This window comes from Babylonia areolata, chromosome 9 (genome assembly GCF_041734735.1).
Source record: "Babylonia areolata isolate BAREFJ2019XMU chromosome 9, ASM4173473v1, whole genome shotgun sequence".
In the NCBI taxonomy this organism is placed as follows: domain Eukaryota; kingdom Metazoa; phylum Mollusca; class Gastropoda; order Neogastropoda; family Buccinidae; genus Babylonia; species Babylonia areolata.
Window position 1 is genome coordinate 19,724,681 of NC_134884.1, and position 20,724 is coordinate 19,745,404.

At 39.6% G+C, this 20,724-nt stretch overlaps 1 protein-coding gene across 1 annotated transcript; it reads right to left on the reverse strand.

Moving 5' to 3' along the window:
• Window positions 1-4,965: 4,965 nt before the first annotated feature.
• On the reverse strand, window positions 4,966-15,113 carry LOC143286108 (malonyl-CoA-acyl carrier protein transacylase, mitochondrial-like). The gene is made up of 4 exons (XM_076593698.1): window positions 14,162-15,113; window positions 10,729-10,816; window positions 9,187-9,407; window positions 4,966-5,386 (listed from the first exon to the last, which is right to left on the reverse strand). Exons 1-4 carry the CDS (start codon window positions 14,834-14,836, stop codon window positions 4,988-4,990), a joined length of 1,383 nt encoding a protein of 460 aa, XP_076449813.1. The 5' UTR covers window positions 14,837-15,113; the 3' UTR covers window positions 4,966-4,987.
• Window positions 15,114-20,724: the final 5,611 nt, after the last annotated feature.

The following is a 20,724-nucleotide window of genomic DNA, read 5'->3' on the forward strand; positions in this document are numbered from 1 at the left end:
GATGTCTTCATATATATATATATACATATGTGTGTGTGTGTGTGGATATGGTTAGAGACCCTGGGTCTATGAGCTGAATTATGTGTGTGTGTGTGGATATGGTTAGAGAGACCCAGGGTCTATGAGCTGAATTATTCTTCCCCCTTAACCCCTTGACTGCTGTCCCTCAGTGAAATGAAACCAGAATGGCATGATATGTGATTTTGAAGTACAAGAACTGCTACTTCACGTTCTGGGTTAGTTTTCTGTTGTGTTAATTGACTTCACTGAACAAAAGTAAACTGCAGTCCCAAGAGAAAGGAGTCCAAACAAAGACAGGTGACCGGTATATAATCAAAACCTGTAGCCTCACTTTTACCACTGTTAGGCAATAGCGCATCACTCGTCAGCAGCAGCGAAGTGGCTAACTCTGTGAAGTCACTGGGGCGCCACGCAGAACTGTTCACCAGATTTTCCGATGGCACGTTTATGCCTGGGTGTGATTTGGTGGGGGTACATTTAAAGTTAAAAATCTGTTGTTGTTGTTTATTTCAGCTTGTTAATTTTTCTTATCTGTCTGCTGTGGAATGTTTCTTATCATGCTGCTGGTGTGAACTTGTGTACACCCAGTTACTACCATTGAAAATCTTTTTTTGTGTTTGCTTTGTTTTTGTTTTTTGTTGTTTTGTTTTATACACTGTTCTTTCAGCCTGTTGAGTGAGGATATTTTGGGAATTGTGTTACATAAGAATGATCTATCATTATCATGTGGAGAATTGTTAAAATTATTATTCAGATTTAGTAGTAGTAGTAGTAGTAGTAACACTTCTGCTAAATAATACATAGATTAACAAAAAAATAATAATAATAAAACAACAACTGGAAATGTTGATAAAACTGAAGCAAATTAACGTTGAACATGCCTCGTCCCCCCAACCCCACCCCTCCCTCCTTTACCTCCCTTACTGGAAAAGGTTTACCGAGAGCTCTTTAGTTTCACCAATAATGGTGACCCCATACCGTCAGAAAATGCATCGGAAATTTTCTCTTCTCTGTCACTCTTTCTTTCTGCATCCTTATATCTGCATTGCTATTCTCAATCTCATGCAAAGTTGTAATCCTCAAGGTTTCCAAGCCAAAGAGTGGTGAAGGGAAAGAACGCTTCTCCATAGCAGGTGATCCTAGCAATCAGACTAAAAGCTCCCATACAGTTTTTTCAATCTTTTTATGTGTTTAACTCTTCCACCACAAAGTTTCTGTGTGAAATTACTGAAAAACACTCCCCAGGACCAAATATTTTAGAAACGATGTTTTTAGTCACAGGCTTCGGTTCATATCAAAACAAGACAGTGGACTTGTTACTTCAAACTCGGTCAGGGGGCAAAGGTTAGTCGTCGTTCTATTGGCAGAAAACTGGCTGTAGCTGTCAAGCTTTGTTTTGTTACTATGTGAAAAAAAAATGGTCTTATCAACATGACCCCTTGATGTTGACAAAAGTCGCCTATGGTGGTGCACTGTTTAGTCAGCTAAAGTCGCCTATAGCGGTGAAAGAGTTAAAAGTTTTAGAACATCCCAGTCACATGCACAATGAGCATGGCCCTGAATTGTAATATGACATAGAGTGGGAAGATTGTGTTTTTGTTTCGTTTGTTTTGGGTTTTTTAAAATGGGAACCTTGCTTTTATTTTACAAGACTAGACTGCATTCCCCCGGAAAAAATTGGTGGATTGGTTTTTTGTTGGTGCGTTTAGTCTCTGTGTGTGTTTGGGCTTTTTAGTTGTTTTGTTTTTGTTTTGTTGGTATGATTTTTCAGCACATTGTTTCAGTATTGCTTTTGTTTAGTGTTTTATTTTGTTGTTGCTTTTAATGGTTTGTGCATGAGAAGGTTGGTAATAAGATTTTTTTTCTGGGTTTTTTTTTGTTTTTTTTTTTTTCTTTTTTCTTTAATAGTATTCCCACCTTCCAAACTGTGATGGAACTCACTTGAACTCTGAATCTTGCTGATATATATGCCACACCACTGTCTCTTTAACATGCTCAGCTTTATATATAATGAATCAAAACCATTTTCTTCTGGGGGGAAACCAAAACAACCTAAAACAAATTCAGTAATGGAGTAGCTTTAAATTCAAAAAGTTATGTATTTTAGAACAAAAGACCTTTGAGTTGCTTTTAAATGAAATACTTCATGTATGTATGTGTGAAAGAGTGAGATTGAGAGTGATTTTGCGTTGCCTGTGGCAATGTTCAATTTACGAATAGTTCCGGTTGTGAAGGAATGGTTCTTGCATTAATAATACGGCACAATGATGTATAAGTAACCTATCTTTATGTGAGATAAAACTTATGACACAAAAGTAAAATATTTTATTTCATTTCTGTATACATGTTGAAAAGTGATGTTGTAGGTGTGTGTGTTTTTTTTATACATGTTTTTGCCTGTTGCAAGCAGTAAGTGTTCATTTGTTGTTTTTCTTTCATTTTATTTATTTAATCTTATACGATTTTCTTGCCATTGTGAAAAAGATTTTTTTTTCTATTTGTGATCACTCAAAAATTTTTAATCTTTAATTCTTTCTACTCCACAGGGACTTGAAGTTTACTGATTTTTTATTTATTTATTTATTTTTTTTGTGTCTTATTTTTGGACCGCCGGTTGTTACATTTTCAGGATGCTCTGTGATCATTTGAGTTTTACTACCCCCTCGCTTTTCTGTTACTTGCATGCTTGTGGTTTTTGTACGCCATGTTGTATGAACTGTTCTGCGTAATTTATGATGTAGCAAAAAAACAAAACAAAAAACATAACACTTGTTGATACAAATAAAAAGTAAAAAAAAAAAAAAAAAATCAGTTTGTTTCTTTTCTGCAGTGGGTTTTACTTTCCACATCATTTGTTTAAAAAAAAAAAATCCACTGAACAACCAACACACACACGCATACACACATGCACTCAAACACACACACACACACAACTCAGCCACAGCCACAACATACCTCAGTTCTGCAATATTATCTTCCCTTGCTGGGATTGGACAGCCAACAGTGAGGAGACTATACAATTTAAACATCACTATTTTATCTTCTACCAAACTTGAGAAAGTAAGGTGTGGGTACTGTCTCCTTCCTAACAGCCACAGAAATTCATCTTTTACAACTCAGACTGTTGACAATCAGTGTCACACAACAGGTGCTATGGCCAAATGATCAGAAGACTGGATTCTTGCCTAAGTCGCCTGAATTAAATCCCTGGTTTCAGCACATCTGGGGCCGTATTCAAGACAAAATTCATTTTGCCTTTGGGCAAGTTTCTTCGACATGGTTGGGACCCGCAGGTACAGTTTACCTTGAAGGATAAGTTATCTTCGTATTCAAGACACACGCGGTTTGCTCAGACAGCTAACCCATCGTCTTTTTTTTGTCTTTTTTATATAAATCCCGACGATTCCTGCCTGCGCATGCACTCAGTTTCACTTCTCATTGCACCACAGCTCAGAACATTGTAAAGAGAGTTCGCAAAACACATGCTATCTGTAAAGCACGCATGTTTTCCCTTTAAAAAAAAAAATAAAGAAAATGCTGCAAAAGGATCCGCCATATTTACCTCTGCTTCCTGGGCAGTCACCCTTGGCAGATAGTCTGGGTGCCTTTGGGTTTGTGGACACACGGGTAGGCTCTTGTGTTCATGAATACTGGATATTGCTTGCCCTCGGGCAGTTTTCCTTGCCTCAAACAGATTACCCGCAGGCACACATTTACCCTCAGGCACGATGTTCTCTTGAATATGGCCTCTGGTGTGCTGAGGGTAGAGGTTTTTCCAATCTCCTTGGTCAACATACGTGCAGACCTGCCACTGCCTGAACCTCTTTTGTGTGTTTTGCATGCAGACAATCAAATACACGTGATTGATCCTGTAATGCATATCAGCGTTGTTTGGGTTTTGAAAACAAGAACATACCCAGCACGTACATCCCCGAAAATGGAATGTGGCTGCCTACATGGTAGGGGTCAATGAAAAACAGTCATACATGTAAAAGCCCACTTGTACATAATATGAGTAAACAAGGGATTTGCAGCCTACAAATGCAGAAGTCTTACACACACATCATATGTCAGTAATGTTTATAAGGGCAAAGATCATTTCCAACCATAGATGTTCTGAACATGAACCATGGACTGTTAACATGTTAAACAAGAAATGCTCTAAGTGCACTGACTGCAGTAGAATAATCCTGCCTCCCCAGTGAATGAGTGAATGCTAGAATTTCACCTGAAATGTTACACCTGGTGAACATTCTATTCACTTTGGGGGTTTACATTGAGTAGATAAACAAATGGACACTACAACTGTATATAATATGTTCTATTCACTTTGGAAGGTCAAACATTGTGAATGAACCAATGAACACTGCAATCATATGTTCTATTTACTTTGGGGGGTTACACCCAGTGCATAAATGAATGAACACTACAACTGCATGTTATATTCTGTTCACTTGGAAAGGTTACACTGAATCAATTCTCTGCTCAAAGTGAAGTAAACTTAATTGATTCTCCCCTCAACATAATACAATCTGCCCCAATTCTCTCCTCAAAGTACAGCAACCTACCTTCATTTTCTCCTAGTGCTCAGGCATCATACAATGCCATCCCTGGGGAAGAGTTATTTCCCTTCAACCACTATTAGAACATATTGTGACTATTGTTCCTTTGTCTGTAAGATTTTGAAACAATGCTTTCGGGATATCTGATTTATTGACCATATTTTAGTTTATCTGACTTATGTAAAGATTTGAGGCATTTCTCCTTTTTTGTGTGTGAAAAAAGGGATACCTTTTCTTCTTTGTATATAATTTTCTTATCCACCCTCATTCTCCCCTCCAAGTAAAGTAACCCACCCTGATTCTCTATCCAAAGTAAAGTAACTGGCCTGATTTATCCCTCCAAGTATCCCACCATTATCAACCACCACCGTCCACACACACACGCACACACAGACCCAGCCCCATCAAATGTCCACATGCGTGTACTTCCTAAACGCCTTCAGGTTGACCGACTTGAGCATCAGCCCAAGCTGGTTGCCAGGTCCAGCCTCAAAGCTGGCAGGGAAGTCCTGGCCCTGAGGCCGCGAGTACATCACGTGCATCACCTGCTCCCACTTGACTGCTGACGTCACCTGCTTCTGCAACAGCTCGGCTATTTTCTCCGGGTTCCTGCCGAACCGAGAGGCAGTCACGTTGCTGTAGATGGGCACTTCTGGAGCATGGAGGGAGACCTTGCGCAGGGCATCTCCAAGAGGTGTCTGCGCTGAGGACATGAGCGCGGTGTGAAAGGCCCCGCTCACCGGAAGCCTCTTGGTTCGCCGAATGCCAAACGTCCGGGCGTGCTTCTCCACAAAGTCTAAAGCCTGGGGTGAAGGCAAGAGTAAGTAGCAATGGTAAATGGTTTATTAAGATGAGAACCAACAGTAATAATAATGGTGATGACAACAATACAAAAATCGATAATCCTGTCCAAACGAATCCACCTATGGATTTTGCTTCCAAATCCTCCGGATAATTTTATAAATAATTGTCAGAAAATGTGTTTTCAGTTTGTATGGAAAAGCAAACGAGACAAGATAAGTAAAAAGACAGCAACAAAATGTGTCAAGTAAGGATGTTTAAGCATACCAGATATAAGAAAATATATTGAAACACTGAAATTACCTTGGTTAGGAAAGTTTAGAACTACAAAACATGAATGGAAAAATATTGCAACGGAAATGTTCCCATTTCTAAATTGAATATATTTCTAAATGAAATAGAAAAATATGGACCTGTTTATGCACTGCTTAAAAGTAACAATAATTTTTTGTGGGAAACACACTTTTGTGGCATAGAGGGAATTTTCATGTCAATGGAAGCCCAAATCAATAACAGGTCTTCAGTCAGAACCAGTTTTCCATAATAAGTTTGAGATTGGAAATAGTACGATGAATTATAGACGTTGCATTAATAAAGGAGTTTATTGTTTCACAAATTCTAGATAACAATGGAAGATTTCTTACCCAAAACAAGTTCACCAGAAAATATGAAACAAATGTACATTTCTTGGCTTACAACGGTTGTTTGAGAGCAATTAATAGATACTTTCAACAGGTAGAACTTTGTGTGCTAACAAAGTACATATGATATACCCAGGGCATTAAAAGTAATCTACTCAGTATCTAAGGGATCACAGGCATACTATGATATTTTGACATCTGAAGATACACTTCCAAATGCTTTTAACCAATGGTCTGAGAAATATTGGGAACAAATATATGTTGGGAAAAGGCTTTTATTAAAATTCATGAAACAGAACAGATAAAATTGAAATGGCTACAGCTTCGCATAATACACTGAATCATTGGAACAAATGTAATTTTAAAAGAAATGGGAATACTAGTAATACTTGTGATCTTTGTTTAGAAGCTAAAGACAGTATCAAGCACATTTTCTGGCAATGCGATCACTAGAAGATTCACCAAAAACAAAATGTACAATTTTGTGCAAATCTAAAGTTTAACAAGCATATAATACTTTTTGATTTCCATATGGATATAGTTACAGACCAAGTTCTTGATTTGCTAATCCTCCTGGGGAAGATTATATATATATATATATATATATATGTGTGTGTGTGTGTGTGTGTGTGTGTGTGTGTGTGTAAATTAGATAAATGCCTACCAAATATTCACTCATTTCAAAATCACATTACCTCAAGATATAAAATAGAAGAATATAATGCAATGGTCACATGTGAAACACACTGTTTCAAGACAAAGTGGCTACCATTTTTACCTTTGTCTGAAAACAATATATAAGACATGTTTATTAACAGTTAAGATACTAAAATAAATAAATCCCTACGATGCTTTTGTGTGAATTAACGGTGCATTTTTCAAATGGTTTATTGTTAGGTAAAGAAAGTATGCACTGTGTTATGGTATATGGAAATGATTTATTTTGGGTGGAATGGTGGTTTGATTTTGTTGTTGTTGTTGTTTCTCTCCCACGAAAATGGAGTACGGCTGCCTACATGGCAGGGTAAAAATGGTCATGCACGTAAAAGCCCACTCATGTACATACGAGTGAACGTGGGAGTTGCAGCCCACTAACGCAGAAGAAGAAGAAGTTGTTTCTGATGATATATTCAAAAGACCAATTTACTTGAACTGCAGAAACTATTCTCACTATATAATATCATGTATGCCGTCATGTGTTTCTTCACCTTATCATATTTCATTAATTGTGTGCTCTTTCTTATCCAATATTTGTATTTATGTACTTAGGTTAAAAGTATATGTGTAATCAAATTTGAGAATTAAAAAAGGTCACAAAAAAAAGAAAAGAAAAAAAAAAGATGAGAACCAAGCTGTGAAGCACTACATTCTTAAAACACCAACACAACTGGCATTTCAGTGAATCCTGTTCTCCACAGCATGAAATAACCATGAAACAAAAACAAAATTTGAGGACGAAGGGTGCAGTTGGTGCAGGGTTATTACATCAGGGTCCTGGATCAGCACTTGGTGGATTAAAAGTGAAAAATTTTTATTTGTTTTTTTCCAAAAAAAAATCTCCCACATCAACTTGTGTGCAGACCTGCTGATGCCTAAATAAGTCCCCTTTGTATTTTAATGCATAAGATCAAATACATACATTAATTTTTTTTTTTAAATCCTGTAGTACATGTCAATGTTCAGTGGATTATGGAAACACAAACATATCCAATACGCACACCTCTACAAATGGAAGTATGGCTGCCTAATAGCAGAGTAAATGTCTACATGTACAGGTGAGTGAATGTGGGAACTGCAAACCACAAACCCAGAAAAAGAAACTTTCAAAACACTGAAAACGATATAATTTTCTTTATCCACAAAGCTGTACATTTGACCCATCATACCATATTATCCCCATATTCAAAAGTTTTATTTCCGTTTCTCAAGGAGGCATCACTGCCTTCAGACAAATCCATGATCCCAATACCACATCTGCTAGGCAGAAGCCTGAGAGCAACATAATCCAATATCCTATATTCTACAGAGCCACCCTGTTCAAACAATGCAATCACCTGGGGTTCAAGTCATAAACAGAAACGCAGAGACTACTTACTTGCAAAGCTGTTTTATGTAATTCACAAGTGAAAGTTTTCACGTGAAGTCTGCTTTACTTCAGTCATAAGTAAGCCAAAGAGATTGTAGTTTGCAAGCAGAATTGCAATGATGAACATGATATTCATTAGCGGTTTTAGTGGGACGATTTCCTGTACTGTTGTTTTACTGGAAAACTGGCAATTACACACATTTTCATGGAGGAAAATTTCAAACCATGAATGAAGTTGCTGCCTGACTGGATGTGGAAAAGGAGGTGGTCTGCCTGTACAATTCACTGTTTATGTGAAGGCAACAGAATGGTTCAGATGCTTGCCTGCCAATACAGTGTCTCTGAGGGTCTGGGTTTGAATCCTGATCTCACCCTTTCTCCCAAGCCTGACTTGAAAGTCAAACTGAGCATCTAGGCATTCCAATGAGACGGTAAAATGAGGTGCCATGTGCAGCACACACTTGGCGCACAAAATAAGAACCCATGGCAACATAAAGAAATCCCACTCTGATAGGTACGCAAATATTAAGTGCATGCACTTAAAGCCTGAATACTGCATTGTGTTATGCTGTCGGATGGGTATCTGCCTAGCAGATGTGGCGTAGCATATTATTTGTCTTAAGTGACACTTCCCTGAGAAACTGAAACTGTCTCAGGCACAGAGAGAGAGGGGGTGAATGGGGGGGGGGGGGGGGGGGGAGAGAGAGAGAGAGAGAGAGAGACATTATTTCTGCAGTTGTGGTGATCATGCTTTATCATGGTGCCACCATGCATCATGATATTGCTGACACCATTATGACCGTTACAATCATCCTCTTCCTCGCAACAAAGACAGCTGTACATAGCATTTAAGCTGGTGATGTGCTGATTCTATCATAAAGCGTGTGGTATGCTGATTTTTTTTCAGAAACCTTCTTGTGATGTGCTCATTCTCTCATGAACCTTGTGATGTGCTAATTTTCATAAACTTTGTGATATGCTAGCTTTTTAATAAACCTTGTGATGTGCTAAAAAAAAAAAAAAATCTAAAGAATCCTGTCTCAAGCTTCCATGTGACATGCTCAGCGTGCGTTACCTCAGAGTGGCCAGCGATGACCTTGCACTCAGGGTACAGGTAGTTGGCCACAGTGCACACAGGGGTGTCAATGTGGCGGCGCTGTTGGCAGAACTCTCTGGCGGCCAGCATGGCCGTCTTCAGTTTGGACGTGTGGTTCAGGAACGTCGTCATCATCCCGCTCGACACCGCCTCCGAAGCCTGCTGCATGGCTTCCGCTCTCACCCGCACCACTTCCACCGCTGCACAATGTGACCTCCGTTTTTGTTGGATTTTTTTTTTCTTTTCATTTTATATCGAGTAGTGTCAGAGAAAAACAAAGTATTAGACTTTGAGTCTAAGTGTGTGTGTGTGTGTGTGTGTGTGTGTGTGTGTGTATGTATGTGTGTGCTTGTGTGTGTGTGTGTGTGTGTGTGACACTATGTAATGTATTCAAATGTCGTCTGTGATTAAGCAGCAAACATATAGTACATAAGCAGCAATCAAAGCAAAAGTTAGTAGTGTAGTTGTACAAGTTGTAGCACAACAGCAGTAACTATAAGCAGTATTCTGCTTAAGACTAAGAGTATAGCAATTGATAATTATAATAATCATCATGAAAAAAAATGTTTGATGATAATAACAGCTGAGTAGAAATACTTTGCAACAACAATTATGGTGATGAAAATAGTAACAGTGATCAAATAACAGATTATTCAGTAATAAAAAAAAATAAAATAAAAAAAATCTGCAGCATGATTTTGTGTGTGTGTGTGTGTGTGTGTGTGTGTGCTGGGGAGGTGGGGGGCTGGGGGAACATGGGGAGCACTCAACCTCAAGAGGAAAACTTCTGAATAGCCTATCACTTCTGATACATTTTCAAAGTCTCATAATCTCATTTTATATGTAGATTCTTTTTTTCTCATAGTCCTGACAAATCAAAATACCAGCCAAGTACTTCACAGTGATAATACCAAAGCAAAAACTTTACACAACAAAAATCATCTTCACTCCTGATGCACGATTACTGTCAAACATGTCATACTCTGCATAATAAATCCAAGCCTAAACGTCTTTGTCTTCCATAAGAACTGGAAAAAGCATGAAAGAAATTGGTTTAAATTTTAACCCCTAAAACCTGATTTCCACTTGGGGTGGGGGTGGGGGGGTAGGAGTGGGGGTGTGAGTTTTAAAATATGATCTCATTAATGCTAATGGAAGACATTTTGTCCGTCAAGAAGGGGACATTAGTATGCAAGGCAAGCGACAGCTGTTTCACACTGTGTAGTGCTCATCGGGATTGCTACCCATCCCTGGCTGCTGACTGGAGAGAAACTCTCACTCAAGCAGAGAGAAACTACCCACAGCCTAGCAAGGACCTTTTTTAAGTTTCAAAAGCCAACATAGCAGAAAACTGAAACACAGAAGTATCATAGATAGCTATATATATAGATCTCTCTCTCTCTCTCTCTCTCTCTCTCTCTCTTTTCTCTCTCTCTCTCAAATTCTTCTCTCTTATATGTAAATATATTTATATACAAAGAGAGAGAGAGTTGTTATACACCACCACCATTTCCAACTGACCATCGGCAAAATCCATCACTCCAGCAAAAACCAGAGCAGCGTACTCCCCAACGCTGAAGCCTGCAGTCCCTACACAGCTTTCAATAGCCTGAAACAACAAACAACATACATATTAACATATATATGTGTGTATATATATATTAAACATACAAATGTAACCTATGAATAATAATACCATGCACAGCTAAGAAAAACTCTGCATTGCAATTTCATACTACATGTTCAGTCAAAACAGGAATGCAACTGTATCACAAAAGTAACATGATTATGTGCAACAGTGGCCCTGAGACTAAATTTTGAAGGATGTACAGAGTTGAAATGAATGTTTCCTCAAAATTAAATATCATTAAAAACTTAAAACAAGAGAGGTAAGGCCTTCAAGACTCACTTCTGATACACACTTCATCCGCTTATTTAAAAAAAAAAGTTAACTCATTCTATACTGCCCGATGATTTCCTTTATTATACTCTCTGTACTGGCTGTTTGTTTATGTTACAAGAAAAATATCTTAAAAAGAATGCAAAATTTGGCATACAGTGGTGAAATTTTATGGTAATATAAAGAATAGGATGGACTAACATTTCGCAAAGTTTCAAAGCACTCAATTATTGACTGATTTATCACATTTGGAAAAAATCTGTTTTTCACAACTGACATAAAGGGGTCAGTTTTTCTCATACAAAAGAAATTTTACAAATGTGGTCTTTTGTAACCATAGACACTTCCTACTTGTAGCAATTGAATGGACAAATCCGTATGCACAGTGGATATCCACTACAGAATCAGTTTGCATTCGACTTTGAGCCACAGTACTTGCCAAAGTTGACGGAGACACCATCTTTTCAAGCGAGCGAGCGAGAAGGGTGACTCTAAGCTTGCATGTATTGTACTCAAACAAAGGCACTGTCAGCCACAATAAAAGTACAAGTGCACTTTTGGGTGACTGTAGCTGTGCCATTTACTTTCGCACAAAACTGTTCACCTATGAATTATGAAGTTTTTAACTCATAGTACGCTACAGCTTAGCACAGTAACGAAGCGTTGTGCGCATGAGGTACGCTATAGCGTACCTTAGTACAGAAAGAGTTAAAATGCGTTCTGCATTAAATAACATAAAGGTTCGGGCAAACAAAAAAAAGTATGTTTGCAAATTTGAACCAAGGACATTCGGTTCAAGAATAAGTAGACTAACTTACAATGCCACACCTAATGACGTTCAAAAATCAATATCTAAACATATGGGGTTTTTTGTGTGTGTGTCATAAATTGATCACGCCATTTAAATCATATTATTTTGGTATATCTCTATTATTTATGAAATTCTTTGAGTCCGCAGTAAAGGAGATATTGCTATCGCCTCAGGCATATCGCAACATGTAGCCGTTTTCTCTAGATCTGCACATGTGTGTGGCTGACATGGCTGACAGAAACTACAAAGCGGTCCATTCAATTTCATGTTCATTCTAGTAAATTCAGTATCCGTTTAAAAATTTTCATATGCAGTAAACACATCAATGGTGTCATTATGTTCATTCTAGTAAATTAAGTATCTGTTTAAAAATATTCATATGCAGTATGAGTAAACACATCAATGGTGTCATTAGAATCACTGTATGTGTTCTGTCCAGAATTTATATTTTCTTTTCTTTTAATTGCGAATAAGAAAAATGAAGTGAGGCCATCTTCAAACCAAATCATAAATTGGGATTTTTTGGATTCAACAAAATAAATCATTGATGATCCAGACATACATCTTAATCCGGAAGACTTGAACCTTTTAGTATTATTCTATTGGTATCAGGTATGACTGTGAAGTTTTTTCCCACTATGTTTAATCCAAATTTGGAATTGCCAGAAAAAGTATTTCCAGAGAAAATGACAATGTTTACCACACACACACACACACACACACACACACACACACAAGTTTCAAGTTTCAAGTTTTAATTATCCTTTCAATCCTATTGGAGTATGGATGATTACTGCAAAATAAACTTTTCATGCCCAGAACAAACATTTCCAAATGCACAACAATGTCACATAAAAGTTGAGAAAAAATAAATGTCTTTTAACTCTAAAAGTATAACTAGGCAACATTTACAAATCTAATCATCTTACAGCTAAAATGACTTTTTTGCCTCCTTTGAGCATATTACAAAAATTAAAAACCGATTTTGGAGACAAATATTTTTGAGGAACATATCTGTTTCGTAACTGATCATAATTGGGACATTCCATTATAAAATGAAACTCATCACCAATCACAGACATGTTACAAAACTTACAAAGCCGTAACTCTCGTGGCATGCCTTTGTGTCTCCCTGTTTCTATTTCCAGCTTATGATTACTACTTCGAAATCTGAAGAAGCTGAAAACGTAATTATCAGGCATTTGACTTGTATATTTTTCTCTACCAAATCCACTTCTGAAATTTCGATAAAACACACACACACACACATGGACACCAGGTTATTACACAGACTCACATTTTTACACAAGTGAGTCAATGATTTCACTTTCAAATGAGAATTATCCAAAGAAATTTGGCAACAATTGTAGTCGTTAAGAAATAGGAATAATGACTGATATAATTCATAAAGTTGTACAATTATCATGACACTGAAAAATGTCATGTTGGTTTGCTTGGAAATGTATTCAGTATTATATATTATATTGAATACCGTTTTCGTGTCTATGACACTAAGTTTCATACATATATAAATTGAGTGTGACAAAGAGTAATAATAATACAATTTGGAACCTGCAACCAACTTATTGACTACGGTTCTATTTCATAGAAAGAGATAAAAAATATTATTTCATTATGCTCTTCTTCTTCTTGATATGCAGCCAATTTAAATGTTCTTCTTTCTTCAACATAAGGAAAATACTTAAATAGTCACCTTACACAAAGAAAAAAACAAAACAAAACAAAACCCACCCTATTTGAAGAATCTACTGCACATGGGATACCCAACAGTGAGTCTGGTGCAAATAAATGATAATTATGATAACAACAATAATAATAACAATAAGAAGAAGAAGAAGAATGGTGCTGATGACATTAACAATACAATAATATCTTTTCAACGGGTGTGATAGCCAAATGGTTAAAGCACTGGATTCTCGCCCAAGTATCCCGAGTTCGATGCCCAGTTCCCCTCATCTGAATGGTGATGAGTGAAGATTTTTCCAACCTCCCAGGTCAACATATGTGCAGACCTGCTACTGCCTGAACCCCCTTCGTGTGTATACGCATGCAAAAGATCATACACACACTTTAAAGATCTCATAATCCATGTCAGTGTTCGGTGGGTTATGGAGACATGTAAATACCCAGCATGCATCAACCACAACAGAGTCATCGGGAAGTTGATGCTGGTCATGTAAGAGAAAGAAAGAAAGAAAACTGAAAGAAAGAATATCTGATACCTCAGGGTTTTGTTCGTGGAGTTTTTCAACAGCTGCAAGGGAACACACCAGAACTGCTAGCTGACAGTGGACAGTTTTGCTGAGAGTGGAGATTGGCCCTGACAAACACAGCTTCAGTAGGTCATACTTTAACACTGCACTGGCTTCTTCAAACAGCTCTTTTGCTTTGCCGTAGCCAAGTGTATCCTTCCCCATTCCCACAAACTGACTCCCTTGTCCAGGAAACAGAATGAGTGATGTTTTGGATGGGTCAACACGTGGTCTGAAGGCTTTTCTACTTTGATCTCTTTGTTTATTCCACTCTTTATATGTCTGTGTGTCAGAAGGAAACCACTCGGTGGGTGTAGAAGTCGAGTCCGGGACAACTCCCACCATGTCTTTCACAAGGCCTTTAACTTGTGTAAGGTCATGATCTGTACTGGCAAAACCTGGGCCTGTAACACTGCTAGCATCTGCATGTTTTGGTGCAGGTGGAATTTCCATATTTTCGGGGCTCAAACCTTGTTTAGATAGCCGTTTTTTTAGCCTCGCAGGCACCCTCGTCATTGATATTGATGATATATCATCGTCAATAGTATTTGATGACCTCGGAGCATAGAATCGTTTCATTTCACTGACAGCACACCTTGGAAAGGGCCGTCTGAGAATAAACGATGGCTTCAATACAGCAGACATTGTTCAACTGTCAAAACAAAACTAGTAAAAGTGAGAGGATGGTAAGCGCTCGTTGACCGAGGTCACGACTTTCACTTTTCCCTTCTAAGTGAAAGTATCCACTGTCTGCCACCCTTGTGACTAAACTATAATATAAAAAAAAAAAACAACTAATTATCTGTCACAAACCGAACGTTATTCATTCAAATAATAAAAGCCTTAACTTTGTCATATGTGTTCTGTCCTTTTAAGTGTTGTGATTTATAACCAAAACATTTCCAGAAGCAACCAACACATGTTGCACGGGAACCGGAAATAAACAGCTTTTCGTGTTGATGCCAGAAATTCACCATTAAAAAAAAAATTAAAAAATTATAAAAAATCAAACACAAAGTGTCATATACACAAATAACCGATCATTTTCACAAACTCGTGATTATCGAAGGAAAACCAAGCCCAGCTGCAATTAACAGAAATGAAGAATGACGTTATATGGCTGGTTGGTGTCCGCAGCTGCAGAAATACGAAAACCACTTTCCTATCAATTATGCTTTCTTATCAGCAACACTTACCAGATACCCAACAGGTCTGATTCAGTTTCACTTTTTCAAAGATGTGTCAACGGCGTTCGGACAAATCCATACAGGCTACACTACATACTACATGCCTGACCAGCAGCATAACCCAAGGCGCTTTGTCACTCGGAGGCCATGAGTCAGTACATGCATTTTTAATACTAAATATTGTGTACATATCAGAATGGATTTCTTCGATATAATTTTGCCAGAGGATAGCACTTACGTTGCCATAGGTTCTTTATCAATGCGTCAAGTGAGTGCCGCACACGGGACCTCGGTTTATCGTCGACCCATCTCATCCGAATGACTATAGACACTCAGTTTGATTTTCCAGTGACGGCAAACTTGAGTGTAAAGGCAAGACCGGGAATTAAACCTCGACCCTCATGGACACTGTATAAGCAGATAAGTGTCTTAACAGTTCTGCTACCTTAATCGAAAGGAACTTACACTCAGAAACGAGGAAAGCAAGTGAAAAATAAAGGCGGGGTTGCCGGGGGGTGGGGGTGGGTGGGGGGGGGGGGGGGGGGTCCTGACTGGTGTGTTCGCGTCTCCAGTGAGGTGAGGCGGGGGCAACTTAAAAGAAACAGAAGGCCGGTTGCGGGAAGGGAAGATTGAAAGTTACTTTTTTGTGTCACAGACAGGACTGAAGCCAGTCTGGACTTTAAGCAGTCCAACGACTCGGTTGTGACAATTAACCTCCTGGAGCATGCAGTGTATTCCACTGATTCCAGGATGGTGCGGGGGAAAAAAGACATCTGTCTGTTCCGTACCCAGCAGGCAGGAATTGATTGATTGCTATGAATACTTATATAGCGTCTATCCTCAGTAGGAGACCAAGCTCTAAGCGCTTTACAAACACGGGGTCATTTGTACAACAGGCTGGCGGCGTACCTGGGTAGAGCCGTCTGACGACCGGCTGCCACTGCAGTGCCGGGCGCTCATCATTCGTTTCCAGTGTCATTCAATCAGATTTTATGCACGCACACACTGCCGGATACACACTCAGACAGACATGTAACACTTTTTTTTTTACGTGTATGACCGTTTTTATTCGTTAGTTTACCCCCGCCATGTAGGCAGCCATACTCCGTTTTCGGAGGTGTGCATGCTGGGTATGTCACAGTTCTTGTTTCCATAACCCACCGAACGCTGACATGCATTACATGATCTTTAACGTGCGCATTTGATCTTCTGCGTGCGCATACACACGAAGGGGGTTCAGGCACAAGCAGGTCTGCACATATGTTGACCTGGGAGATCGGAAAAATCTCTACTCTTTACCCACCAGGCGCCACCGAGATTCGAACCGGGGACCCTCAGATTGAAAGTCCAACGCTTTAACCATTCTGCTATTGCGCCCGTCAAATGCCGTTGTTGCATGTTAATTGTTTTTTCTGGAACTCAACCTGGTAAGCAGACTGAATTTATGGAGACGAGTCCATGGTGGAACTTGTAAAACATCTCCACGCGGGTTCTTTTTTTACAGGAGTGCCAGTTGAGAGAACTCAGGATGGAGCTGACGCAGGACATCTGACGATGTCGGTTGGTGACCCATCTTGCTGCTCAGGACTGGACCTTTTCAATGGACTGGATCTCACTGGCTGTGTAGAGGTCGCATTCAGTGTCTGGCTGCATTCTAGCTCAAGAATAGGATGAGCAAGGATTTTGTACGCAGTTTCGTTTGTCTTCTTGTTTTCTATGTTTGTAGGTTGCACGGAAGAAGCTAACGTAGGTGTCTTAAAATTCGAGCTTTATTAGTTGTAGATTTGATGTAGGTCCTCCAACATAGGTGTCTTAAAATTCGAGCTTTATTAGTTGTAGATTTGATGTAGGTCCTCCAACATAGGTTGTCTTGGATGTTTAACCAAGATATTTTATGGTGTTGACGTTTTCCAATGATTATAGCCAAGAAGTTGGTAATCAGGAACAACATTTTTTCTCTTACGGCTGACACTCAAGTTGGAGCATTTTTGCGGGTGGATTTGCATGGACCACTGTTTCTCCCAGATGGTAAGGGACACAAGGTCTTCTAGGAATATGTGCTGATCGGCTTCCTTCTTGCTTACTTTGTTGCACATGGTGTCGTCTGCAAATTCTTTGGCCCTAGATTTGATGGACCTTAGGAGGTCAATGGTGTTTGTGGTTTGAACCGAAGGTTGAACCCTGGAGAACACCTGATCTGACTGGGATGTATTCTGAAGTGACTCCCTCCACCAGACCGCTTAATTGTTGCCTGCCATCAAGGAAGTTCTTGATGTTCCACGACAGTATCTTCACAATGGTATTTGATTCAATGATGTCTCTAATTCTGTGCTACGGTGCTATGGTCTTCAGGAGAAATGACAATCGTTTTATCAAGTATCTGCTTGTGTTGGTACAGTGCTATGATCAGTGTAACATAATGTAACATAAAGTAAAACACATACTTCCAGGACTTGTCATGTAGACAGTACCTTACATTACGCGTGTCTCAGTATCTGTCAGTCCAGTGAATACAGTGTCTGTCTTGACGATCACAATGACGGTACGCATGGTACTCACGCTTCTCTGATGCCCCCGGAAAGCGCTGATCGTATCGTCTCTGTCCGGGTGGTGCCTTGGCTGACCAGTGTACCGGTGGTTGTTGTCGTGGTAGCGTCTCTCGTTGCGGTAGGCATGGTGGTTATCATCTCGGAAGCGGTGGTTGTCCCGGTCACGATGGCGGTTGTCACCAGGACTGTGGTTGTCCCAGTCACGGTGGTGGTTGTCCCAGTCACGGCGGTGGTTGTCCCAGTCACGGACGTTGTACCGGTACCGCCTGCTGTAGTTGTCATGGTAGTGCCTGCTATAGAGATGATCCCGATGAAGGGTGTTGTGGTCATCACGCCTGGGATGTCTGTCACCGTGGTGGTCCGGGTAACTCCTGTGGTAGCGGCCCCTCCTCTTGCCCTGCGGCACGTTGTCATGGTGACGCTGATCGTCTCTGGTCACCTGGTCACTGCGCCCGGCGTCTCTGTCCCTCGTCTGTCCACTGGCCCGACTGACAGGAATGCTTCGGTGTTGTCCCCGTCTTTTGGCCTTCTCCCAGAAGAGACCGTGCACATGGCGACCAATGTTGCCAGCCATGATGCCAGACCCCTTCTGTGATGGGTGGAGGCCGTCCTTCAGGAAGTGTCCCTTCTTCTCCTGTCTCTGCAGTTTGTGGTGGGAGATGAAGGACACTAGCTCCTCAGTCAGGAACTCAGCATACAGTAGGGCATTCAGAGCGGTTCCTTTAGCGTTGAGGTGTTCGTTCCTTGTTGGTGCTGTCTTGCTGACAATTATTTTCCTCTGGTTGTTTTTTCTGAGGAGCATATAGATGTGGTTTTTGATATCAGTCCCCACTGTCTCTGGGTCCCTTGTTTTCAGGTCGTTCACCCCGACATGTAGCATGATGGCGTCGTGGCTATCGCCTACTTCCACACCACAGTCTTTTACTGTGCTAGCCTTTCTTTTTGTTACTTTTAGTCCGTATGTTTTCCCTAGTCTAGCACTGTCTACGTCGTTCAGGGTGGAGTCATGCACTATGAGGAGGTGGAGGAGAGAGGGGTCTGTCTCTTCACTATTGACGGTCTTCTTGTGCACGGTATTCTTATATGTCTCTTCTTCTTCGCAAGAACTGGCGCACGTGTTGTCATCGTCATCGCTGCTATCTTCCGACATCTCTGTGGGTGTCGGGTTTGCTGCTGGCTGGTGAGGCGTGGTGAGGGGGGCTTTTCCTCCTGTGCTGCAGAGAGGGTTAGAGGTGGAGGGAGGGGGGTTCCGTGTGGTACAGAAAGGTTGAGAGGGATTTGTAGTGAAGGGAGGGGGAGTGTGAGTGGAAGGAGCACAGTCTGGTGTGTTGGCATCAGCGAGAGGGGTGGTGTCCGGAAGCGATGCGGAGGGGACCGGAGTAGTGTGGCATTATGAGAGCTATATATGTACGAATGTAGCTGCACAAATGTATTCATGTGCCTTGTTTGTTGGATTGATGCGCTACACACACACACACACACACACACACACACACATATATATATATATATATATATAGAGAGAGAGAGAGAGAGAGAGAGAGATGTACATGTATTTGTTCCTTTATACCTTTCATTTTCCTGTGTGCTGCGGTCTGCACACACGGTCTGCACACACACACACACACACACACACACACAATTTAAACAGAAAATGTTTGTTCACTGACAGAATGTTTATTCACTGACAGAGTTATGATAATCATGAATAAAAGAAAACCAAACACCCAAAGAAAGTATGATGTGATCACATAATTCGAAGCAAAAAGTCTCAATAAACCATTCGTTAAGAGAAAAATGTATGGTTTCTCAACATAGATAAGCCATTCAATTCCTAGTTCCATAGCCCAAATCCATAACATTATTTCAACATAAATCAAAACACACTTCAAAACAAATCAACTATCATGTGGACAGAAAATGACCACAACGATAGCAACATTTCACACTGAAGAAAATGTGTTCATATCTGAGTCTGAATAGTTACATCTTTATAAACTTTTTTTCTTTTTTTTAACCCTTGGACGTTTCGGAAAAGAAAGCTGACAAAAGCTGGGTAACTTGCATGTTTCAGTAGTGATTAGCAATATATGTCACATGCGCATGCATTCACTGTAGATTATTCCATAATCAAAACCTTGCCTGCAGGGTGGTTGTATGTCAATGTCTGTCTCGTTTGCCTGCTCGTCTGTCTATCTGTCTAGTTCGTCTAAGTGTCTCCTCTGTTCGTCTTTCTCGGACAGATTAATGAAAACGAAAAATGAAGTTTTCTGCAAATATGAAAGTATAGCTGCGAAGAAATTGTTTATGTGTTAAAGAAATCTACCATGAACAAAACCACTGTTCACAGATATCCTGTTTCATCTTTAGAAAAAAAACCCAGATATGTATATATATATATATATATATATAGATATAGATATAGATAGATAGATAGATAGATAGATATTATTTGTTTGTTTGTTTATTTATTTATCTATACTTATGTATATACTTACATGACATACCAAATCGAAGAATATATTGGGAAAAACAAACATGCTCTGCACGGATTTTACCTCAAGTAAATGGCACTATTCAAAACCACTGACTGAATTAATCTCGTGAATAAAAAAAAGAATGAAATAAAATCATAGTAAACTGGCAAAGAATACGTGCAAATAAGTGTCAGTAATCAAACGACAGCTTTATTTTACATCGCATCCACAGAATATAGCAAAACGCTTGGCTAAAACCGTAAGATCAATCAGATAAGTTCAATTGTTATACAAATTAATATCCTCTTGTGTGCGTTTGA